Raw genomic sequence first — 24,209 nt, forward strand, 5'->3', positions numbered from 1 at the left:
TTCGGGTACCATTCCCAAACCAGCATAGACAACGCCATCATTGATCTGCTTCACAGGGCTTACCCACACCTGAAGAGGCCAGGACAGTGAGAGTTATGTTCTTTGACTTCTCCTGTGTGTTTAACACCATCTAACACCATTCAACATTTATTTTCACCATCTACACCTCGTTGATTTAAAACTGGACAGGGGCGTAGTGGAGAGGAGGACGAGGGACAAAATAAAGACCATATTGATCCTGGGCAACCCCCTCCCATGCATTCGATTAGCTGTGGCAGATGCAGAGCAACTTCAGCCACAAGCTCATTCCACAGCCACAGGCTCACAAGATCCAGGAGTACCTACTCTGGACACTTTATATCTCCCAACCCTATACATTTGAAATATTGTGCATTTTTTCCACTATGTGTACATCATTTGTTCAGTTGTTTATTATTATAAGACAGTATATGTTATGTTAGTTATTTTTCCCCTGTATTATAATTTGTTCTTATTGTTTATTTTCTTAGTCTTTTTGTCCTTATTTTCTACAGCCTGTAACCCATATTTCGGTTGAGTAAGTCGTATCCTATCTTCTTTTGCAAGATCACAAACCTATTCACAAATCTATTGTACATTCAAAACCGTTTCAGTTTGTCAGTTTGGACAGAGTCGAGGCATAACGACCTATTTAAACTAATGATTTCATTTCCAGTACGAGATTACTTTTGAGACAAGACTCACCTTACATAAAAAAAGTATACTAAAAGTATTAATAGCATTTGTTGACTGATCTTTGTTGAGACACTTCTTTAAATATCATCAGCATTAACTAGCAGAAATTAAATAAATATGTTGACTGAACCCAAGATTACAATTTAACTTTTAGTCAGGCCCGTGAACTACCGCAGATTGGTTTTTGGATTGTTAGCTAGTCCAGCATGCACACTACCTTTCACTAGTGTCACGAGCCTGGGCCCAAAGACTGCACTGTGTGCGCGCGAGGGTTACAGTCGCCATTTTATTTTTGAAAAATCAAACCGAACTGGAAGGAGAGGAACCTTTTTAAATCGTCAAGTTTGGGGGGATAAAACTGAAGGAATGAACATCATAAAATACATTTAGGAAGCACGGTATGTTTTAATTAGTTATGTTCAAGATAATCTGAGCTATTCTAACAAATGGAGACACGAGTTAGCTTGTGTTTATTTCTAGCCGTTGAGCTCCGTAACGTTATCAACGGGTCAGTCTAATTGCTGGATTGAAATGGAACAATCCAGCCAGGTAGTTCGCTAGTCTAGCTAGTAAGCCAATGAACGACGGAGTAATTGCAATTTATTACTACAAATATATCGACACTCAATATTTAAAACTACTTGCCGATCTGCTATAGGTTGATATGTTAACAGCACAGTCAGCAATAAGCGAGTCTAACTTACTTAGCTCTACGAAACTCAACGTTGATTGGTGAACGCCGTACTGTGTTACCAGCAAGCTAGGTAGCTATCTTCAGTTTATCTTAGAAATGAATACAGTAAGGAAACTAAATTGTTGAAGCGAGGTGACAGGCTACTGTAGGCCATTTCTCTGCCATGCAACCTCGAAATTGCGTGTTACGGTAAAAATTGGTAGTTCACGTTTTAAAATCCAACAAATATTACCACACTGAATTGGTCACTGGCTAGCTTGCCAATGTGTTAACATAGGAAGGCGAGTTAATGTTAGTCACTCGCTTTGCCAAAACACAATTAGGATGAATGTGGGAATGTGAAAAACGTTCACGTTTAGTTTCAGTAATTGTTTTCGTATTAACGTATTGGTCCTGTAATAACTTAAGCTACAAACAACAACATGACTAGCTAACTAGCTATCTAAATCAATTGGCTCGGGAGGCTAATTGCTGGAGTGTTTCTATTCCGAACCTGAAAGGCACAGCTAGCAATTGGGTAGATTGCTACAATGAACGAGCTAGTTTGCAAATTAAGTTGTGTAAAATAAATGTCTATTCGTCTGTAAAAAAGCAAGTAAGGGATTGTGGGAAATGTAATAAATTTGGTTTTAACGACTGAAGTAATTCTCAGATCATAATTTTAATGTAGTCGTCCGTTAAACATTTCGTTTGGGTTCAGGGTTTATCCGGAGCCATATGTAAGCAGCTAGCAAGCTAGCTAAGCAATGTGCTTGCTTGGCTAACTAGCTTGCTAATTAGTTAGCTAGCCAGTCTGCTCTTTGTTTCAATGGATGAGTCAGCTAGCGAACTGTCAGAATGGAAGCTACTGCATTCTTGTAGCTAACATAATAAACTAATTTAATCCACCAAAATGATTCGTAGTCTGGCAAAGGAAGCTAAAGCGAATTCACGTCAGTCAACAAGGCTAAACAATTTTTGTCTCCGGGTGAAATGACGCTAGCTATCGGACGTCACTTGTTAGCTAGCTCACTCAACGTTACGACGTAGCTAGCTACATGGCTTGCAAGCTAAAGTCAAGGCCCTACTTGACCGCCGTCAACTACTGGTTAAACTACTGGTAACATAATTGGCATCAAAAGGAAAATTGTATCAAAACGTGGGGTTTAACAAGCATATATGTTATGGATATCACGTTAGCTAGCAAGTATGCTGCATTCTACAGTTCATTTGATTACTGCTCGGTTAAATCAATCGTGACAACCCTTGTCAAGTAGGCCTCAAAGCCTGTCACATTATTTTTGTGAGACTACTAGGTATTTCATTCTAGTCAGATGGCCCTCCTGTTTATGTTATGTATTAAATAATGCACGTTTGGATATGATATCTCAATAATCACATATTACATCGACTTTTTGAGCAAACGTTTGCTATGAGCATATACTATACATGATGTATGATTGTATTCTCAAAATGCTCTTCATGACATTTCCTTGTGCCCCCCCCCCCCCCTGACGTTATTTTCAGATGCTGAACTTGATGTTGCACTGAGGGACCTTACCTTGCATTGAGCATCCACCGACCGGAAGCCTATTTATAAGCAGACTTACATTTTTTACACCTTTGGGGGGGGGAAGCAGAAGTAACCTATCACTGAAGGGACTAAAGGGGAATAATGGTGATTTTGCGCCGGGCTCGGCCGCCTGCTTCCGCCCCAACCAGCAATGAATCTTGATTCGCTTTCGCTGGCTTTGTCTCAAATCAGCTATCTGGTAGACAATTTAACAAAGAAAAACTACAGAGCCAGCCAGCAGGAAATACAGCATGTAAGTAGCTTTAAAGATCTAAGTACAATGTTGGTTTTGGAAACATGTATCCATGCAAAATGGTTAGATGTATCACCAAAGGTATGCAATTGACCTGCTTGGATGTAGTTCATAAATATGTGACCAAACCTGGGCTCCCAACTGTTCAATGTAAAAACACACAGCAGTCTTAATTCCGATCTCACTACTTTGTTGTCGTAATGTTCAACATGTAAGTAGTTGTTTTAGTAAATATGGCCTCCTCTTTTTGCAGATTGTGAATCGTCACGGCCCCGAGGCAGACAGGCATTTATTACGCTGTCTCTTCTCCCATGTGGATTTCAGTGGCGATGGTAAAAGCAGTGGCAAAGACTTTCATCAGGTAATTTTTGATTAAACAGATTATGCATAAACACAACTACAGCAGACCACTTAGTGTAGTGAGCCGTATAGGTGGCAGTGTTTACCCTCCTAAGTGTTACTCCTTAACTGGTGTGCTATATTGACCCTGTACAGAAATTTGCCTTAGTAATGTTCATGTGAGTGAAGTGTAGTTGAAATTGATAACAAAAACATGATCTAGCCTTTAAGAAAGCACCACTCCGCCATCTTGATTTCACAATCTCACTCTTTTTAGATCTAAACAAAGGTGTATATTTGGGGCTTCTAAAGGTAGCATCTGTATTCTGTAAAGTTTCTGTGAAATCCTTCACCTGTCCTGTTTCTTTTTCTTTTGTTTGTCAACTTTCCCTAAGACACAGTTTCTAATCCAGGAGTGTGTGTCACTGATTTCAAAGCCAAACTTTATCTCAACCCTTTGCTACGCCATCGACAATCCTCTGCATTACCAGAAGGTGGGTGACATCCAAGTACTCCCACATGCAGAAGCCTACAAACAGTTCTACATTCATTAACATGCACCCCATTATGAATAGGTTGGCTCTCACTAACTAGATATTCTTGCGTTGGTAGGGATCAGGAGAACTTTGGATGAATCTTTTTGTTGAATCTGCTGTCTTTGTCTTTTTCAGAGTTTGAAGCCGTCGACCCACCTTTTTACTCAGCTGAGTAAAGTTCTTAAGCTAAGCAAAGTCCAAGAAGTAAGTGATGAAATAATCTAAAAGATAATAGGTAATCTGTAATATGATGTCATTTGTTAGTGCACTAAAAGTTTATTTAGTGGTTTTTGAGCTATACTGGGCCTTTCAGAATGTCAAACTGATTTCCCTTCGTCCCGTCTAGGTGATATTTGGCCTTGCTTTGCTGAATTCGTGCAACGCAGATCTTCGCGGTTTTGGTAACTATTTTCAGTTTCACTGCTCTAAATACATGCTCGATTTCTATGCAACAGGAAAGGGCTGTGAAGTATTTATTCTGTGCAATTGGGGCTCCCACAGACCTGAACTGTTTTGAAATCTGCTCATGGTACCTTAAAGTGCTTAATATTATTATAATTTACTGACATATTTTATATATTTAAGTTTTACCAATGAAATATAGTATAAGTATAAAATTCATTAAAAGTCGTGCCATAAAAATGCCATGTAAAGCCCTTGAATTTTATTTCGAAAAACAGTTAAATTAGTGGCTTCATTTGTTGGGGGAGTTTTCTGGTTTGCTAGTTCTAACGTTCTCCCCTCAATATCCTCCAGCTGCGCAGTTCATCAAGCAGAAGCTCCCTGACCTCCTGCGGTCTTACGTGGACGCAGACCTTGGGGGGAACCAGGAAGGTGGCTTCCAGGACATTGCCATAGAGGTCCTGCACCTGCTCCTCTCCCATCTCCTGTTTGGCCAGAAGGGAGCCAGCGGTGTTGGGCAAGAGCAGATTGACGCCTTCCTCAAGACACTGTGCAGAGGTGAGGAGCAGGGGACAAGCCCCGGCCATTGTGGATGAATGAGTTGTGTTGGTGGAAAGGATCCACTGGTGGCATTTTGATTGAATGCCTTGGTTTTATAATGAAATGTTAGATGGAGTCTTAATGTTTGAATGTTTTGATCGACACTGGTCAACATGAACTACCTCACCAGGTGTCATATGGCTCATATATCTTTTTTTCTTGGTAGATTTCCCCCAGGAGCGCTGCCCTGTGGTGCTTGCACCACTGCTGTACCCTGAAAAACGGGACATTCTCATGGACAGGATCCTGCCAGACTCGGGAGAGTTAGCCAAGACCATGATGGAGAGTTCTCTTTCAGAGTTCATGCAAGAAGTTGGCTATGGCTTCTGTGCAAGGTAAATTGTAACTACTGCCACGTTTGTTAGCAACAGTTATGCGCAAATAAAATGTTAGGATACAGATGTTATGTTCATGATCTGACTATGTCCACAAACACATTTACCAGTTCTCCTGAATATATCGACTGACCTCGGTGAGCCTTTGTCCTGTCAATTCTAATGGTTTTAACCTGTGTGGTTTGCAGTCTTGATGAGTGCAGGAACATAATCCTGCAGTATGGGGTGCGAGAGGTGACAGCCAGCCAGGTGGCCAGAGTCCTGGGCATGATGGCTCGCACACACTCTGGCTTGGCTGATGGCATCCCCTTACAGGTGAGACGCTGTACTGGAGCCGGACCAGACCAGCCTGCTGCCATCTGTTTGGTCGGCTAGCTGGGAATGGGACGGAACAGGAAGCAAGCTTGTAGACATTGAGATGTTTGTATTGCTGTCATACCGCTGTTGTCAGTATACTGACGTGTTCCGTTTGTGCGTGTCTCCGCTCAGTCCATCTCGGCGCCGGGCAGTGGGATCTGGAGCGATGGGAAAGACAAGAGCGATGGCTCGCAGGCCCACACCTGGAATGTAGAAGTTCTCATTGACGTGGTCAAAGAAGTGGTGAGTAACTTGGATGCCCTTTCACACTCGTTTGACAGGTTTGCACGTTAAGAGCATGTGAGGCACCATAAAGGTTAAGGTTGGATGGTGGTGTTTTGGGTATATGTCTTGGGTCTTATTATTATATATTTATTTTACAGAACCCCAATCTGAACTTCAAAGAGGTGACGTATGAGCTGGACCATCCAGGCTTCATGGTCCGGGACAGTAAGGGCCTCCAGATGGTGGTGTACGGCATTCAGAGAGGCCTGGGTATGGAAGTCTTCCCTGTGGACCTCATCTACAGGCCCTGGAAGCATGCTGAGGGACAGGTGACAAATAACCACATCTCCTCTTTGACCCCTGGACGCCTGCTCTTCGGGCCTCGACCTACTGACGGATCCTTCCTCCTCGCCCTTCTCCTGACCCTCTGTCCCTGTCTCCTATCTTTCAGTTGTCATTCATCCAGCACTCCCTCATGAGCCCAGATGTGTTCTGCTTTGCTGACTTCCCCTGCCACACTGTGGCCATCGACATACTGAAGGCCCCGCCAGAAGACGACAACAGGGAGATCGCTACCTGGTACGATCCATTGATCATACCATACTCATAATGAAATTGGTTGCATATAGTCATTCTTTATATGGTGAATTGGGACCTGTTTGGGTGTGGGCCACCCCAGTGTGGATTCTGAGGAGCAGCTATAGACAACTTCCTCAGGGTATATGACGGTGAAACAAAATGGAAAACTTGAGCGTGAGCCAAACTCAAAAAAACGGGGTTTGTTTTGACTCCGCTCACAGGAAGAGCCTGGACCTGGTGGAGAGCCTCCTGCGGCTGTCCGAGGTGGGCCAGTACGAGCAGGTGAAGCAGCTGTTCAGCTTCCCCATCAAGCACTGTCCAGACATGCTGGTGCTGGCCCTGCTGCAGATCTCCACCTCCTGGCACACCCTGCGCCACGAGCTCATCTCCACCCTCATGCCCAGCTTCCTGGGCAACCACCCCAACTCAGCCATCATCTTGCACTATGCCTGGCACGGACAGGTACTGCATGAGCCCACGTACATGTTGTCTACTGACATTTTCCCTTGGGATACATTTGCCCTCTGTCTTGGATAAGACGTCCTGAAGCGATGTGCTGTATGGTACGGTTCAGTGATGCTGATGCTGCTGTCTGTCTGTCTCCAGGGCCAGTCCCCCTCTATCCGCCAGCTGATCATGCACTCGATGGCAGAGTGGTACATGAGAGGGGAGCAGTACGACCAGGCCAAGCTGTCTCGTATTCTGGACGTGGCCCAGGACTTGAAGGTACGCATGTCCCTAGATCAGTGACATGAGCTCTACTCAGATTCACCCAAGTGTTGCACGTACTGCTTCATGCTGGAATGAGAAGCATTGTCTACCTGGCTTTATGTTCTAACTGCTGTTGTTCTCGTCTTCCAGTCTTTATCGATGCTGCTGAATGGTACTCCATTTGCCTTTGTTATTGACCTTGCTGCACTTGCCTCTCGCCGTGAATACCTCAAACTGGACAAATGGCTGACTGACAAAATAAGAGAGCATTTGGTGAGTCCCGCATCTGGTCCCAATCATCAGCAAAGTTATGATTTTGTACATGATAATGGTTGAACCCACTGACATGTCCCTCTGTGTTGCGTGTGGCAGGAGCCCTTCATCCAGGCGTGTGTGACGTTCCTGAAGAGACGCTGCCCCTCCATCATGGGGGGTCTGGCACCAGACAAGGACCAGCCCAAGAGCGCCCAGCTCCCCCCAGAGACCCTGGCCACCATGCTGTCCTGTCTGCAGTCCTGCGCTGGGTGAGCCGTCACTGCCACCTCTTCCACGACAGCCTCTCTCTTTGGCAGAATGATCGAAACAGTTGGCCTCTCGTAGTCATTTCCTTTTTAATGACTTTTCTTGTATTCGTCCTAGGAATGTGTCTCAGGAGCTCTCAGAGACAATCCTGACCATGGTTGCCAACTGTAGCAACGTGATGAATAAAGCTCGCCAGCCTCCTCCGGGGGTCATGCCAAAGGGACGTGCTCCCAGTACCAGCAGCCTCGACGCCATATCCCCTGTGCAGGTATCGGTGTCTCCCCTCCAGGTGAACTACCAGCACTGCATCTTCACTGTTCAATAAACGCATGTCCTGCCTAGAAAACTGCTATTGTATACGTGGGTGTGTATTGTGGCCTGTTCCTAATCCTCTCCCCTGGCTGTTTTTCAGATCGACCCATTGTCTGCCATGGGCTCCCTGAACATTGGGGGATCTGCCACCTCTCACACACAGAGCATGCAGGGCTTTCCAACCACGCTGGCTTCAGCCTTCAGCAACCCCCAGTCTCCAGCCAAGGCCTTCCCCCCGCTCTCCAACCCCAACCCCAGCACACCGTTTGTGGGCATCGGATCTCTCTCTTCACAGATATCTGGTATGGGGAGCACGACTGTCCTCCACATGCTGGATTGTTACATTCCCATATGTCGAGGATGGAAGTTAACGAAAATATAATTCACACGGCAATTTTTTGTTGTTGAATTTTGATCTGAATTATTTAAAGGAAATCTGATTTTTTTAACTAAGCCTAACGAGGAAATGTACATAGTTTGATGGGGTTTGTGTATGTCCACTGCAGGTCCACTGGGCTCTGGCATCGGCTCTGGCATCGGCTCTGGTATTGGTCTGGGGATGCAGACAGGGAGCAGTGACCCGTTTGGCACAAGAAAGATGAGCACACCGGGGCTGAACCCCACAACCTTTCAGCAGAGTAAGCTGCAGGCCTGGAAGTGGTGGGACTGAGGGAGGGCTCTGTGCCTCAACTGGGTTTCCTCTGAGTCCCCTCAGTGCTCCCGGGTTTCGCTCATTAATTAGAAAGAGCTTATTTTAGAAAATGTAACTATAATCCGAAAAGAGAACTTAAGTTTGACACAAACGGAATCTGAGAGGAAATGCAGGTCAGTCTTCCATTGTCTGTGACAGCCACTTGTAAATTCCATGTGTGATTATAAAGAGAATTCAACCTTGGTGCTAAAACACCAGTCATGCCTTTACTCCTTGTAAAGGGCTTGCCAGTGTGTTTTATTCATAGGCTATGCCTGCTTCATCACATGAGGGTTGGTTTGGTATCACTGTTCCTCAGTTATCTAAGTGTCCCCCGTCACTGTGTTCCAGCCGACCTCTCTCAGGTGTGGCCAGAGGCTAACCAGCACTTTAGCAAGGAGATTGACGATGAGGCCAACAGCTACTTCCAGCGCATCTACAACCATCCCCCACACCCTACCATGTCTGTGGATGAGGTTAGTCATGCGTGCTCGCACAAGCTACCAGTAAAGTATCTCACGTGTGTGTGTGTGCGCGCAAATCATTGACGCACACCTCCCAGTCTATTCCTCTCCCACTATAATTCTCACCAGTTCTTCCACCTTCCCTTCTCCCTGCAGGTGTTGGAGATGCTCCAAAGGTTCAAAGACTCGACCATCAAGCGTGAGCGCGAGGTGTTCAACTGCATGTTGAGGAACCTGTTTGAGGAGTACCGCTTCTTCCCCCAGTACCCGGACAAGGAGCTGCACATCACCGCCTGCCTGTTCGGGGGCATCATTGAGAAGGGTCTAGTCACCTACATGGCCCTGGGCCTTGCCCTCAGATACGTTCTCGAAGCCTTAAGGAAACCCTTCGGATCCAAAATGTATTACTTTGGAATCGCTGCTCTAGATAGATTCAAAAACAGGTATGCTTTGAAGCCGTCCTTCCCCCCTCCATGCGTTAAAATGAGTTGGTTTTAAGATCATATTTGAATGGTTCTTTTGTTGCGAGACGACTAATTTAGTCTTTCCTTTTTAGATTGAAGGACTATCCTCAATATTGTCAGCACTTGGCCTCAATTGGCCATTTTCTGCAATTCCCCCACCATTTACAAGAGGTAAACAGGTTTCTTGAATCTTGCTGTTGGCCATTCTTTCCATCTGCTGTGTGTTTACCTTTTGTCTTCTTTCAAACTGCTCTCCGCACCACCTTAGCCTGGGGTGCGAAACCTACTTCTAGATAAATAAGTCTCTCGCTCTGCACTTCCAATATCCTGTGCGTACAGTATATCGAGTATGGCCAACAGTCACGGGATCCCCCGGTGAAGATGCAGGGATCCATCACCACCCCCGGAAGCCTAGCGTTGGCCCAGGCCCAAGCCCAATCCCAGCCGCCCAAAGCCCCTCAGCCCGGCCAGCCCAGCACCTTGGTCACCACAGCCGCCACCACCACCACCAAAACCACCACCATCACCCGGCCAACACCGGGCAGCTTCAAGAAGGATGTCCCGGTGAGTACGGCCCCGGCGAAGATGGTGAGGACAATCAGCTATTTTACCTTAACACAATCACATGCATTTACACTTGACATGCTTTAAATTTTGAAATGGGGGTTCACAAACATGCTTTTGATTCGTTGTTTGGATTTCTGTGACTTGTGAGCCACGTGCATTGTGAGACTCCTAATGCCAAGGCCTGTTTGCAGCCCTCTATCAACACCACCAACATCGACACCCTGCTCGTGGCTACAGACCAGACGGAGAGGATCGTCGAGCCTCCCGAGAACGTCCAGGAGAAGATCGCCTTCATCTTCAACAACCTGTCGCAGTCCAACATGACACAGAAGGCAAGTTGGAAATGTTGTTTGAAGACCTTTTAGTTTGCAAACCTCACACGTGGCTTCCAAACATCTCGTCTGTAATAAACCGCCATGAAACGATAACGAATCGTGTTTGGTCCCAGGTGGAGGAGCTGAAGGAGACTGTGAAGGAGGAGTTCATGCCCTGGGTGTCACAGTACCTGGTCATGAAGCGTGTCAGCATTGAGCCCAACTTTCACAGCCTCTACTCGAACTTCCTGGATACATTGAAGAACCCCGAGTTCGTCAAGATGGTCCTCAACGAGACTTACCGCAACATCAAGGTGAAGAACCGTGTTTACAAAGACCTCGACTTCCATCTGAATCTACTTCCTGTTGGAAACATTTTATTGGCGTTCGTTTCTGTTTGGAAACATCGTGTTTTTAATTCGCGTTTCTCTTTTTTTGTTTTTAGGTTCTATTGACCTCAGACAAGGCAGCTGCAAACTTCTCTGATCGCTCCCTGTTGAAAAACCTGGGCCACTGGTTGGGAATGATCACTCTGGCTAAAAACAAACCAATACTCTACACTGTGAGTAGCTAGTTTAAGAACACACGCCATATCCATGTCTTCTACCATGAGGCCTGTAGTACAGCTCATGGCTGCACGGCTTCACCAAGGTATTTTTTTTACATTGTGACTGTGTCCTCTTCCCTCCCAGGATCTGGAGGTGAAGTCTCTCCTGTTGGAGGCCTATGTTAAGGGTCAGCAGGAGCTTCTGTACGTGGTCCCCTTCGTGGCCAAAGTCCTTGAGTCCAGTTTACGTAGCATGGTGAGACTCCTTACAATGCCACTTCAGATCTACAGAGGCCCATTTCCTTTGGTCTCAGTTAAGGGAATTGAATAACTTCTGACCTGTGGCTGTTTCCTCCTGCAGATCTTCCGGCCTCAGAACCCCTGGACTATGGCCATCATGAATGTCCTGGCAGAACTCCACCAGGAGCATGACCTGAAGGTCAGAATGGCAACACCTCTCACATCTGCCTTAGCATGACCAGTCGACAGCCTTTGGTGCACAACTCTGGCTGTCCACTGGTCCTAGTTCTAAGTGTCACTGATTTAGTAAATATCCACCTTGGTACCGGGGAGCACCAGTGCTCTGCTCCTTTTGCTAGTGGTCAGACCCCTGGTCGTGCGAACATATTCTGATGTTCCTCTGTCCCTGCGTGCCCACAGCTCAACTTGAAGTTTGAGATTGAGGTTCTGTGTAAGAACCTGTCCCTGGACATCAACGACCTGAAGCCTGGGACCCTGCTGAAGGACAAGGACAAGCTGAAGAGCCTGGAGGAGCAGCTCTCCGCACCAAAGAAGGAGAGCAAGCCTCCCGAGGAGATGCTGCCTATTGTAACAACAGGTACACCACTGTATACAGGTATTTACAGCTACGACGCCTACCTTACGCTCCTCCCTCCTGGAAATTCTCCTGTCTCTGTCTGGATGTTTGTACTTTTGGTTTCTCTGTGATTCGATGATTTGTTCTTTTATATTCATTGTCATCATTGGAATGTCGAATATTAAACCCGCTTTATTTTGGTTACGGTTCGAACTTTTTGATTACTAACGTTTCTTTTCTTTTTTTTGTTCATCGAGCCTGTGTGCTCGGCTTCCCGTTCCTGGATTTTAATCACGTTAGCGTTTTGTAACCAACAGGAGACTTTCTTCCATTTGCAGCTGCCCCCTCTACGCCTGCCGCTACCACCCCATGCACAGCCACCGGACCCCCCACCCCTCAGTTCAGCTACCATGACATCAATGTGTACGCCCTGGCAGGGCTGGCCCCTCACATCAACATCAACATCAGTGTAAGTACGCCTCTGAACCAGCTCTCAGCTCCGAACCCTGTAGGTCCTGGGAGGGGGCGGTCTCCTGTCCTCGGTCTAAAGGAGAGATCTGTCCTTGGGTTTAGTCTACAGTGTGAAAAGTTCCAAGAGCTGTGGAGCTTTAGCTTTGGGGCTGTAATGTTCTGTTTCTCTAACCACTGTGTGTGTGTCAGCAGATCCCCCTGCTCCAGGCCCACCCCCAGCTGAAGCAGTGTGTGAGACAGTCCATCGAGCGGGCCGTCCAGGAGCTGGTCCACCCCGTGGTCGACCGCTCCATCAAGATCGCCATGACCACCTGCGAGCAGATCGTCAGGAAGGACTTTGCCCTGGACTCTGAGGAGTCGCGCATGCGCGTGGCGGCCCATCACATGATGCGGAACCTGACTGCAGGCATGGCCATGATCACCTGCAGGGAGCCACTGCTCATGAGCATCGCTACCAACCTGAAGAACAGCTTTGCAGCCGCCCTCAGGGTAGGCTCACTGATCCACACACATGTGGCTTGTCAGAGTTTTGGTTCTGCTTATAAAAAAAGATGATGTATTGATTTAGCCGACTGTTTTAACCAAAGCACTATACAGGGCGGTTTTGAACCTAGGACCTTTTGATCAGCAGTCAAATGCTCTCCCACTGAGCTTATACCCCTTCCCCTGGCATGTTTCTGACTGGGCCCTCCCCCCCCTCCAGGCCCCCACTCCCCAGCAGAGAGAGCTGATGGAAGAGGCTGCCGCCAGGATCGCTCAGGACAACTGTGAACTCGCCTGCTGCTTCATCCAGAAGACTGCTGTAGAGAAGGCAGGACCTGAGATGGACAAGAGACTGGCCACCGTGAGTCCACTGGCTCTGTCGCTCCTGACCTGTAGCCCCCCCCATCTACCATGCCCTCTCAGGCCTCCAACCAAACACACGGGCTCGTTCTGGTGTAGTCAAGACGCTGACGACTTTCTGCCTCTTCTTCCTCCAGGAGTTTGAGCTGAGGAAGCATGCCCGCCAGGAGGGCCGGCGCTACTGTGACCCCGTGGTGCTGACCTACCAGGCTGAGCGCATGCCGGAGCAGATCAGACTCAAGGTACAGGCCACCCTGGGACCCTCCCCCCCCCCGTTCAGCGTCGCCGTGCGTGTGGGTCACTCATGGAATGCTCTGGCCTGTGTTGTAGGTGGGAGGTGTGGATCCCAAGCAGCTGGCTGTGTACGAGGAGTTTGCCAGGAACGTGCCCGGTTTCCTCCCCAGCAACGACCTGTCTCAGCCCACTGGCTTCCTGGCTCAGCCCATGAAGGTAAGCTGCGGACCATGTTGTGCCCCCTGCTGAGGGCTGAGCTGAGTTGCACACAGCCAGGTGCAGCCTGAAATTGTTTAAATGTCAAGACGTGTGCTTTTAGCTTCCTTAGTGCTAGTAGTATTTCAGTGCTGAGTATCTGTAGGTTGGGCACACTAGATGATCAGTAGGGATGTCTGTATACATCAGCAGCAGTTCTAACTTGTGTGTGTGTGTGTGTGTGTGTGTGTATTGTAGCAACAGGCATGGGCCACAGACGACGTGGCTCAGATCTATGACAAGTGCATGGCGGACCTTGAGCAGCACCTGCATGCCATCCCCCCAGCGCTGGCCATCAACCCCCAGACCCAGGCCCTGCGCAGCCTCCTGGAGGCCGTGGCCCTGGCCAGGAACTCCCGTGACGGCATCGCCGCCCTGGGGCTCCTGCAGAAGGTAGGCAGGGGGGGCTTTAACCACACCTAGCCTGTAGCTCACTAAGTGGGGAATCATCAAAGGGAATGTATTTGGAAAAAATCGACCTTCAGGGTTACACTGGGGGGTGGGGGGGGGTGTTCAGGGGTCCTGATAAGGACCAGGGTTGTGCAGAGTTAGAACATCAACAAGCTGATAGTTTGTGGTTTTATAACGAGCGTTGCTCCTCGTGTGTGCCCAGGCGGTGGAGGGGCTGCTGGACGCCACCAGCGGGGCCGACGCCGACCTGCTGCTGCGCTACAGAGAGTGCCACCTGCTGGTGCTCAAGGCCCTGCAGGACGGCCGCGCCTACGGCCCCCAGTGGTGCAACAAGCAGATCACCAGGTGCCTGATCGAGTGTCGCGACGAGTACAAGTACAACGTGGACGCTGTGGAGCTGCTGATCAGGAACCACCTGGTCAACATGCAGCAGTACGACCTGCACCTGGCCCAGGTACACACACACATGTCGCAAACACTCATTTGAGTTGGTTATATTAGACAGGACTAGAATAGGACTGTCAAATATTGCAGTATGTGCCAGTGTTGGCATTAAGCGGTGTGTGTGTGTGTGTGTGTGTTTGCAGTCCATGGAGAACGGCCTCCACTACATGGCCGTGGCGTTCGCCATGCAGCTGGTGAAGCTGCTGCTGGTGGACGAGCGCAGCGTCAGCCACATCACCGAGGCCGACCTGTTCCACACCATCGACACCCTGATGAGGACCAGCGCCCACTCCAGGGCCAACGCCCCCGAGGGGTACGACACACACACACGGACATTGTGTTCTCCACCGGTAGCTCATGAGACCTTAAGCACTGTCACCTAAAAAAAAGGCTGGGAGCTCTCTTTTTGGTTCTCTGGCATGGAGTCTTCTAAACTCTGTCCCCCCCCTCCTCTCCTCCTCGTCCCTCCAGTCTCCCCCAGCTGATGGACGTGGTGCGCTCCAACTACGAGGCCATGATCGACCGTGCCCACGGAGGCCCCAATTTCATGATGCACTCGGGGATCTCGCAGGCGTCCGAGTACGACGACCCGCCGGGCCTGAGGGAGAAGGCCGAGTACCTGCTGAGGGAATGGGTCAACCTGTACCACTCTGCTGCTGCGGGCAGGGACAGCACCAAGGCCTTTTCTGCCTTTGTAGGACAGGTGGGTCACACACACACACACACACACACACACACACACACACACACCCCACAGCAGATGGTAGCCTATACATGTGCTAGCCTAGTACCCCACCCTGAGCTTTCTTCTGTCCTCTCCCCAGATGCACCAGCAGGGTATCCTGAAGACCGACGATTTGATCACGCGCTTCTTCCGCCTGTGTACGGAGATGTGCGTGGAGATCAGCTACCGCGCCCAGGCGGAGCAGCAGCACAACCCTGCGGCCAGCGCGGCCATCATCAGGGCCAAGTGCTACCACAACCTGGACGCCTTCGTCCGCCTCATCGCCCTGCTGGTCAAACACTCTGGAGAGGCCACCAACACGGTCACCAAGATCAACCTGCTCAACAAGGTGAGGGGCCACGCCTCTGGAAGCCCCCTGGCAAGCTGGCCCTGGTGGACTGGCCTCGGCACCTACACACACATCTCGTCTTGTGGGTTTTGGTTGTGACCTGTGTGTGTGTGTGTGTGTGTGTGCAGGTTCTTGGCATCGTGGTGGGGGTGCTGATCCAGGACCATGACGTGAGGCAGACAGAGTTCCAGCAGCTGCCGTACCATCGCATCTTCATCATGCTGCTGCTGGAGCTCAACGCCCCCGAGCATGTCCTGGAGACCATCAACTTCCAGACCCTCACAGCCTTCTGGTAGGCCTCCCACGCTGCACCTCCACAGCCCCACAGGGCAGCCAGCAGACATGCTGCCTGCTGCTCTAAGCTTTAGACACTAGAGATGACGCTGTTGCTGGGGGAATTAGTCAGTTACCTAACCCATTGGAGGGGGATTGTTTTGTTTGTAAATCGGGTGATTTAAAAGAAGAAAAAAACCCAATTCTGATTGTTTGGTCCTCTCAGCAACACCTTCCACATCCTGCGGCCCACCAAAGCCCCTGGCTTCGTCTACGCCTGGCTGGAGCTCATCTCCCACCGCATCTTCATCGCCAGAATGCTGGCACACACGCCACAGCAGAAGGCAAGGAGCATGCCCTCACACACACACACACACACACCCCACAGCAGAAGGCAAAGAGCATGCCCTCACACACACACACACACACACACACACCACAGCAGAAGGCAAGGACAATGCACCTTACATACAAGCAGTCAAGCTAAGACTGTGGTCTTGGACTGTGGTGTTCCAGTCAACAGCCCTGATGAGATTGTCTAACGTGTCTTACTGGCTGTGCTACAGGGTTGGCCCATGTACGCCCAGCTGCTCATCGACCTGTTCAAGTACCTGGCACCCTTCCTGAGGAATGTAGAGCTCAACAAACCTATGCAAATCCTCTACAAGGTACCTACACCAGCAGCTGCCTTTTCAACTGTCTGATAGAGGAAAGTCTTCTGGTGCGTTTATCTGACAACGTCTCTGGCTGTCTCTCTCTTGTTCTCTCTGGCTGTCTCTCTCTCTCTTGTTGTCTCTCTTGTTCTCTCTGTCTCTCTCTCAGGGCACTCTGCGCGTCCTGCTTGTCCTGCTGCATGACTTCCCAGAGTTCCTGTGTGACTACCACTACGGCTTCTGTGACGTCATCCCTCCCAACTGCATCCAGCTGCGCAACCTGATCCTGAGTGCCTTCCCCCGCAACATGAGGCTCCCAGACCCCTTCACACCCAACCTCAAGGTACACACACACACACACACACAGCCCTGCACACAGCATCCGTACATTCCCAGGTCTGGTCTGGTGCTTTGAGCTCAGCAGGTAGGTAGAGTGCAGGTAATACAGTCAGTGAGAAGTCGATTTTGTAGTTCCTTCCTCTTCGTGTGGTGGATCTGTAACCTGCGTCCCTCCCGTCCGCTGTAACTGTGAGGGTGCCTTCCCCCCCCCCCCCCCCCCAGGTGGACATGCTGAGTGAGATAAACATCGCCCCCCGCATCCTCACCAACTTCACCGGAGTGATGCCCTCTCAGTTTAAGAAGGACCTGGACTCGTACCTGAAGACGCGCTCCCCCGTCACCTTCCTGTCCGAGCTCCGCAGCAACCTGCAGGTAGGGGGCGCCACTCTGGGTCCCTGGAAGTATTTGCAGCACAACGAAACATCTTTAGACCAGGTTAAGTTTTGACTCTTTGAGAAAAAAAAATGCTTGATTTATCTCCTGTGGTGTTGTAGTAGTGAACTGTGTTTTAGTGTGTTTGTGTTTGTGTGCAGGTACTAGAAATAGAAGGTCATGTGTTCCTGTTGGTGGTTTGTGCCTGTCGTAGGACTGTGGATGGGTTTTTACATGGGTCTATGTGTGTTTCTGTGCCTGTGGTCAGGTGTCCAACGAGGCAGGGAATCGCTACAACATCCAGCTGATCAACGCCCTGGTGCTGTACGTGGGCACACAGGCCATCGCCTACATCCACAACAAGGGCAGCACCCCCTCCATGAGCACCATCACCCACTCTGCACACATGGACATCTTCCAGAACCTGGCCGTCGACCTCGACACAGAGGGTAAGACACACACACACGTGAGAATGACGCCCCTCCCATGTAGGTTCAAACATCGTGCCATGTTGGCAAATACAGACTGATTATTGACTCTGATCACTGAAACACTGTTAGGACTATGCACTTCTGGTTCTTGACCTTCCACCATACTTACCAGATGTGCTATTTGGACGTCGCTTTGGATCAAAGCGTCTGCGGAATGAATGAATTGTCACGGAAATGTTCCTCTTGTCCCCTCGTTTACAGGCCGCTACCTGTTCCTGAATGCGATAGCCAATCAGCTGCGCTACCCAAACAGCCACACCCACTACTTCAGCTGCACCATGCTGTACCTGTTTGCAGAGGCCAACACAGAGGCCATCCAGGAGCAGATCACCAGGTAACCTGTCTGGCTGACAGCCTGCTAGCTCCCTACACACACTGGCGGGCTGATTTGCAGCGGTTGTTCACTCCTCAGTTGTGTGTGTGTGTGGAGCTCGAGTTAACTAACGTGCCTGTCCTGTGTGACTGCAGGGTTCTCCTGGAGAGGCTCATAGTGAACAGGCCACACCCCTGGGGTCTGCTCATCACCTTCATCGAGCTCATCAAGAACCCCGCCTTCAAGTTCTGGAGCCACGACTTTGTGCACTGTGCCCCTGAGATAGAGAAGTACGTGCTCTCTCACTCACTCCCACTGTCATGGTCCCATTCACCCCTAACTGCTACCGTTGAAAACTAACAGCCGGAGGTTACTGACCCTCACCCTAAGGTGAAACGCTCTCTCCTAATGTAAGGGACATGCAGAGCTGCCATACTGCTTTTAACAGGGGGCAATGGCTCTCTGTCTAGACAAGCAAGTTCTTTTTTTTTTTGATGGATGTCTTATGTGAAGCTGTAGCTGTGATGGCCAGCCTGGTCTTAAACCCCCTCTCCTCCCCGTGTCCCGTCTCTGCCAGGTTGTTCCAGTCTGTGGCCCAGTGCTGCATGGGGCAGAAGCAGGCTCAGCAGGTGATGGAGGGCACTGGTGCCAGCTAGTCAGCCTGCAGGAGATCAGAGATGCCAGGGCCGACCCCTCCCCCCCCCTCCCCCGCCCCCTACACACCCCACCCCATCTCCTTTACTGTTAGCACTGGACGAACTGGCAACGCTCATTCTAATATTAAGGACTGCTGCTCATGGATCTAAGTTTTTCTCTTTTTTTTTTTTTTTTTGCCTGAATATTGAGAAGTTATTTGGACATGCTGTTTAATATAATTTTTTTTGAGGCTTCGATGTAAATATTAAAAGGGAGACGGAGAGCTAGATAGTTCCAGCAGATGAGTGGGGAGAAAGATGTCAGAGAAAAAACATTTACATTGTAAAGACAAATGAACACATGCGCGCGTGCGCCCACACACACACTTACACTCACTACCAAAGCCCCCCTGTTTGTCTCCCTCTTACAGATTTAGTTTTTTGGGCTTTTTTATTTTTATTTTCTCATGACTGATTTGCGTTCAGAGACTTGCTGGTATAGGATGCTAAAGCGGCGGCCTGTTTCCTTTTTTGTTGCGTTTCTGAGTGGGCAGAGAAGGCAGAGCACTAGCCTGCCTCCTAGGCTGCACTCCTGGTCTGTGTGGGGTGAGGTGGAGGGGATGGTTGGTTCCATTTTAAACTGCGTTTCACTGGCTCTCCCTGGCACTTGTAAAATTGTGGAAAATTTAAGATGACAAAATCTAATCTTAAAACTTGTACAAAGATCCAAATTGCAGAACAACAAAAGAAGGACCAATACAGACCATTTTGTAAGGATTTTGAATGTTTTGTAAATGTATTGGTCCGTGTGTTGTATTTTGTAGTCCTTTATAGTTGCCTTTAGTTCTTGCTACTTATTTCCTGTATGTATGCATACTGTAGTTATACACATTAAACAATTGAACTGCACATCCATGTTTCCTTCATTCATTCAAACTCAACAATGGCTTACCATGGACAAGGACCCATTGCTTTTTTCTCTCCTGGTTTTATTGTACAAAATGTGTAAATTCAACAAGCTGGAAAAAATGCAGTTTACTGTACATTACTGTAGAATACATTGGAACATTAGTCCACTGGACACAAACTAGACTTGAGTCATAAGTCTATCTGCAGACGCCAGTTAACTCATGCTGATGGAACAGGACATCACAAGGTGTCAACTAGTAAGCTATCAAGAAAACAAGTATTTAATAAAAAACCACTTTGTATTATGACTTTTCTATAAGTAAAGTTCCACAGTAATCACAGGTCTGTCATGATGAGCCATAATTTTCAGGCACAATCATGATTTTATAATCACTAAAGATGTTTGGACCAAATGTCACTACCATGATGATCACCAGTTTGATACTAGTATGCTATTTTTATTGCCAGAATGTGCATCGCTCTTTAACCCATGAAAGTACAGCCTAAGGGCTTAAACTACTAAAGCATTACTCGGGTGTTGAATGTGATGCTGTGCATGACTTAACAGGTGAACACTGTCATGACTTGGTATCTACTGGTAAGGTAAGCATATGATGGATCCGCCCTCTGCTGGTAAACATCATGGTTTAGTGAGCTCCATCAGCTGGTTCAGGATGGTCTTCTGCCCACAGCGGACCTGTAGCGCCCTATGCTGTCTGGAGGTCAGGGTGGCCGCGTTCTCCAGCATGGCCCGGTCCTTCTGCAGGTCCTCCCTGAATGAAGCCAGCGTGAACCCTGCCGCCGCACGCAGCAGTCGCCTCCAGGGAGCTGCCAGCCCTGGCAGACCCTCGTTACACAGAGCCTGGGTGATCTTCTCCTCCTCGTCCTCCTCCTCTGCCTCCTCCCATCCCTCGTTCTCTCGAAACTCCCCAAGCTCCTCCGCTGACATACACAATATCTGAGACGAGAGAAAAGAAAGCACGGTCAAATTCAGTCGGGAGCTTTTGTTTGACAAAACCAAAAAAATCTGATAATTCAGTAAAAGGTTACCTTGAGGGTGGTGTACATCTCTGTGTCTGTGAGCGAGCCAGATTTGCCAAAGATAAAGACCCCCTTCTCTCCTACCATCTCCATCTCACACAGAGTGTTCCACTTGTCCACAAGGAGGCGCTGCTCACTCTCCGACTTGGTCGCTGAGGAAGAGGCACAAACGTGCTTTGGGTAAAAACAATTCGTGAGATGCATTTTTAATAGTGTGTGTTTTTAAGGCTTCAAAAGGGGGAATAACTTGAATCCCTCAGACACGCACAGATTAGCCCCCCCCCCGCTCCTCACCTTGCACGGCAGCTTTGTAGACGTTGGACATTGGGATGTCGGCCGTGTCGTTGCTGTTGCTATGATACGGCTCAACAAAGCCATACATGTGCAAGAGCTGCCAGTTAGCCATCTGGCCATAAGTGTTGAATACTTCCTCTCCTTCCCCGATGCTGCGCACACACACCATCTTCAGAAACTCCTACACGGGCACAGAGGGAGTATAGGACCATCAAGCCAGGCAGAGAACAGTCTCAGACACAGAGGAACGAGTTCAATCAGAGCGTTCACAAGCTTTCCGGGGCATATCGTTTTAAATCTTGGAATCATTTTTCCCCCTCATTGACTGGTACAAAAAGGAGAATCTTTGTCTTTGGTCTTAATGATCCGTCAGACGATAATGGCCACATTGTACAAAGGCAGACAGGAAGCAGTTGTCCTCACTACACTGAGTAAGCCGAGAACATGCAAAAATATTGGAGACAGTCTGACTTAAGAGGAGTCTGACTAGATATGTTGGTGCAGTTTCATTAACCACCATATTACAGATCCTGGACAGTGACCGACAGTAGCACATGCCTCTCACCGGGGTGTATTCCAGATTGGCATTGTGGTTGGCTACATGGTTCAACATGTCTGCCATGGGCACCATCATTGGTGGGTTGGGGTCCTTATCATCTTCTTCCTCCTCATCCTCCAAAGGCTCCTGGAAACTGGACACAGAGAGAAAGAGAGATGGGGGGAGAGACAGAAAAAGAGCCGAAAGAGTGAAAGGAAGAGAGATTACTGACCACAAGGAGATGGTGACTGTGGAACTGCAGACCTCTGTGAGTCAGAGATAAGAGTCCTGAGCTAGTGGGGCTGGGGTCAGGGACAGGATTAGAAGCCAGTTACATGCACCATCGAGACACTGCAAGATGGGTTGATCTCTGGCAAAAAAAAACATGAAAGTGTTTGTTTGTCAGCAACCATAAGGTCTGTCCTCTGTAATAAGCTGTATGGTATAGCATTGTTAGGTGAGAATGGAGTGTTCTACATCTACTATAACATTGACAGAGACACTGGTCTCACCTGGGGATGTGGGGTGTGGAACTCATCACCCAATCACAGCAGAGGCTTTTGAAGGAATATTAAGGGTGCATGTGCGCTGCCTGAAACACACCTGTTTCCCCCAAAACACATCAGTGAAACACTCCAGCAGTTCTGCTGGGATCAACAATCAGCCAACCGGTCAGTCAGTCCCCTCCCTCCCTCCCTGACCCTCCAGATGAACTATGACCTCTCACCTGTAGGCCATAACAAAGGCCACCAGGCGTGTGTAGAGTTCCAGAGTGTGTGTCTGGGGACTCCACAGATCCGGGTGGAGGAGGATGAAGGGCAGGACGATGTCCTGGTACTCCTTCTGGATGTTGGTCAGGTCTGTGTCCACCGCCTCTCGCACCCCTGTCCCCTTCAGAAGCTGCTCCCGCTCCTCCTTGGACCTGAACACCGACACAGACCGGCAGCACAGAACTTCACTAGGCTAACAGAGGCAAAACCGAGGCCTACATAGAGATATTCCCAAGACATACACACAGCAGGGTAAATATGAATAATACGACCCAGGTCTTAAGCTGGTAGTAAGCTCGTTGAGCTAAAGCCTGTATTGTGGGGGTCAGTACCAGAACATGGGCTGGTCCAAGGCCTTGAAGTCGGGCCAGAGGGAGAGGTAGGGTTTCCAGAAGGACTGGGGAGAAGTGTACTCAGACAGCAGAGACAGGAGCAGTGGCACCCAGCCAGAGGTGTTTTCAAGAGACGCCTTGGCTTGAGAGAGGAGGGACAAAGAAGTCACATCAACTTCTAGTCATGTAGCACATTTTCAAAAGATTGACGAGAGTTCTATACAATAAGTTAAGTAAAGAAAATTAAGCATTCAAACACTTAACATAACATGCAAGGGCACACACAAAGACAACAGGGATTACATGCACATACAGTCTTATAAGATAGGGAAGAAATGGGCAAGATATCACTGATTATCTGTTCCTATCCATCCCTTATGAATATGTGAAAGAGAGAGATAAAGACACAGAATAGCAGCAAAACACATACTGGTTGGTGAATTACTCACCTTCCTCCAGGACAGCAGATACTTTGGTGGTGCTCTGGTTGAGAAGGGCAGATCTAGGAATGGAGAAGAGCACCTCCCCTTCCTCTATGTCCTCCTTCGCTAGCATTCCATACTCGGATACTGTACCCTCCTTACTTACATACACCTGGAGGACAAAACATCTGTTATTGCCTAATTTAAGTTGAATGGCTAAGTTAATTCCTGGGTGTTTCGAATTGCTCAATCAAATATCGATGCCCATTGACTACCTTGCTGCTTAGAGTCAGTCCGACTTGGTCACACCACCGCAGAAAGACTTGGAGAGGTTTGACCTCAAACCCGTCAGTAGCTGAGCTGTCATCAACCTGCGAGATCACGGCAACATCATCTTCATTATCAGTATCAACCACACAACAAGACTACAGTTATTAATTACACACAGTCTTGCAAGCAGGGCTCTCAAGTCTCACGCATTCGCCGTGAGACTCACGCATTTCAGACATTCCCCACGCTCTCACGGGCTCTCAAAACTTGAGAGCTCTGCTTGCAAGTGTAGGACATGGCTACATAGTTCTCGGCATACGGACGTCGTCTTAACTTATTTTCTAGTTTGTAGACACAGTTCATTTTAGAAACCGCGCTGTTCGCTTAGCTAACTGCTAGCGGTTAGCTACCTTTTCCAGATATTTGGCCATGCTAACTTTATGCAGTTCTCACCTTGAGTCTTTTAGCATCTGTTGCCATTCTGTCCAAGACACAACAATTTAGAAATCAATCAAGCTCTATATTTCAGTTATTTAATATAATACAGTGACAATCATAAAATCATTTGTTGTTGACATGTGTTGAGCTTGTATTAATTTCCGCCAGACACGTGGGTTGTATGTCGCATCTCTGACGTGAAGTCGCAGAAGCGTTTGTCACAGTTTATTCGATCAAGAAAAACTATTAAGGGGAATAACCGGATTAACCCATATATTGTCATGAACTTCCGTTTTATATTTGGTTACATCCATATTTGGTTACATCCATTTACAAATTGTGTGGAAAAGGACTATTGGAAAGTAAAAATGTTGAATAGTTGTTCCCTGACCA

At 48.4% G+C, this 24,209-nt stretch overlaps 2 protein-coding genes across 12 annotated transcripts; one reads left to right on the forward strand and one right to left on the reverse strand.

Moving 5' to 3' along the window:
• Positions 1-1,019: 1,019 nt before the first annotated feature.
• cnot1 (CCR4-NOT transcription complex, subunit 1) lies at positions 1,020-19,711 on the forward strand. Of its 11 annotated transcripts, none has more exons than XM_067233990.1 (48): positions 1,020-1,112; positions 2,915-3,213; positions 3,467-3,574; positions 3,954-4,046; positions 4,224-4,292; positions 4,435-4,489; positions 4,845-5,048; positions 5,257-5,425; positions 5,614-5,740; positions 5,915-6,025; positions 6,166-6,336; positions 6,459-6,586; positions 6,808-7,048; positions 7,193-7,312; positions 7,448-7,570; positions 7,670-7,821; positions 7,937-8,108; positions 8,232-8,433; positions 8,638-8,769; positions 9,174-9,298; positions 9,443-9,729; positions 9,843-9,921; positions 10,090-10,338; positions 10,509-10,649; positions 10,766-10,945; positions 11,077-11,193; positions 11,324-11,434; positions 11,540-11,617; positions 11,839-12,034; positions 12,313-12,464; positions 12,659-12,955; positions 13,170-13,310; positions 13,447-13,551; positions 13,640-13,759; positions 13,997-14,191; positions 14,412-14,663; positions 14,797-14,966; positions 15,125-15,356; positions 15,478-15,726; positions 15,855-16,018; positions 16,226-16,343; positions 16,566-16,667; positions 16,822-16,995; positions 17,214-17,426; positions 17,632-17,812; positions 18,056-18,188; positions 18,323-18,457; positions 18,745-19,711. In XM_067233990.1, exons 2-48 carry the CDS (start codon positions 3,112-3,114, stop codon positions 18,821-18,823), a joined length of 7,254 nt encoding a protein of 2,417 aa, XP_067090091.1. In that variant the 5' UTR covers positions 1,020-1,112; positions 2,915-3,111; the 3' UTR covers positions 18,824-19,711. The 11 variants fall into 11 exon arrangements, 10 of the variants coding, with proteins under 10 accessions (XP_067090091.1, XP_067090095.1, XP_067090099.1 ...); XM_067233994.1 differs by having other exon boundaries at positions 10,090-10,314; XM_067233998.1 differs by having other exon boundaries at positions 10,090-10,314; positions 17,214-17,363.
• Positions 19,712-19,782: 71 nt separating this feature from the next.
• setd6 (SET domain containing 6, protein lysine methyltransferase) lies at positions 19,783-24,041 on the reverse strand. The gene is made up of 9 exons (XM_067234004.1): positions 23,832-24,041; positions 23,384-23,479; positions 23,136-23,280; positions 22,687-22,828; positions 22,312-22,506; positions 21,612-21,738; positions 21,047-21,227; positions 20,762-20,904; positions 19,783-20,669 (listed from the first exon to the last, which is right to left on the reverse strand). The coding sequence occupies exons 1-9, from the start codon at positions 23,856-23,858 to the stop codon at positions 20,352-20,354; spliced, it is 1,374 nt and encodes a 457-aa protein (XP_067090105.1). The 5' UTR covers positions 23,859-24,041; the 3' UTR covers positions 19,783-20,351.
• Positions 24,042-24,209: the final 168 nt, after the last annotated feature.

The sequence above is a fragment of the Osmerus mordax genome, chromosome 4, assembly GCF_038355195.1.
Source record: "Osmerus mordax isolate fOsmMor3 chromosome 4, fOsmMor3.pri, whole genome shotgun sequence".
NCBI lineage: Eukaryota > Metazoa > Chordata > Actinopteri > Osmeriformes > Osmeridae > Osmerus > Osmerus mordax.

Bases quoted from the DNA above. Each gene is read 5' to 3' on its own strand.
- cnot1 (XM_067233989.1), top strand. From the start codon at position 3,112: ATGAATCTTGATTCGCTTTCGCTGGCTTTGTCTCAAATCAGCTATCTG. The intron at 13,311-13,446 runs GTGAGTCCACTG...TTCTTCCTCCAG, and splicing joins TGGACAAGAGACTGGCCACC to GAGTTTGAGCTGAGGAAGCA. The intron at 18,458-18,744 runs GTACGTGCTCTC...CGTCTCTGCCAG, and splicing joins TGTGCCCCTGAGATAGAGAA to GTTGTTCCAGTCTGTGGCCC.
- setd6 (XM_067234004.1), bottom strand. From the start codon at position 23,858: ATGGCAACAGATGCTAAAAGACTCAAG. The intron at 21,739-22,311 runs GTGAGAGGTCAT...CTCTGTGTCCAG, and splicing joins GCCTTTGTTATGGCCTACAG to TTTCCAGGAGCCTTTGGAGG. The intron at 20,670-20,761 runs GTAACCTTTTAC...CTCTCGTCTCAG, and splicing joins AGATGTACACCACCCTCAAG to ATATTGTGTATGTCAGCGGA.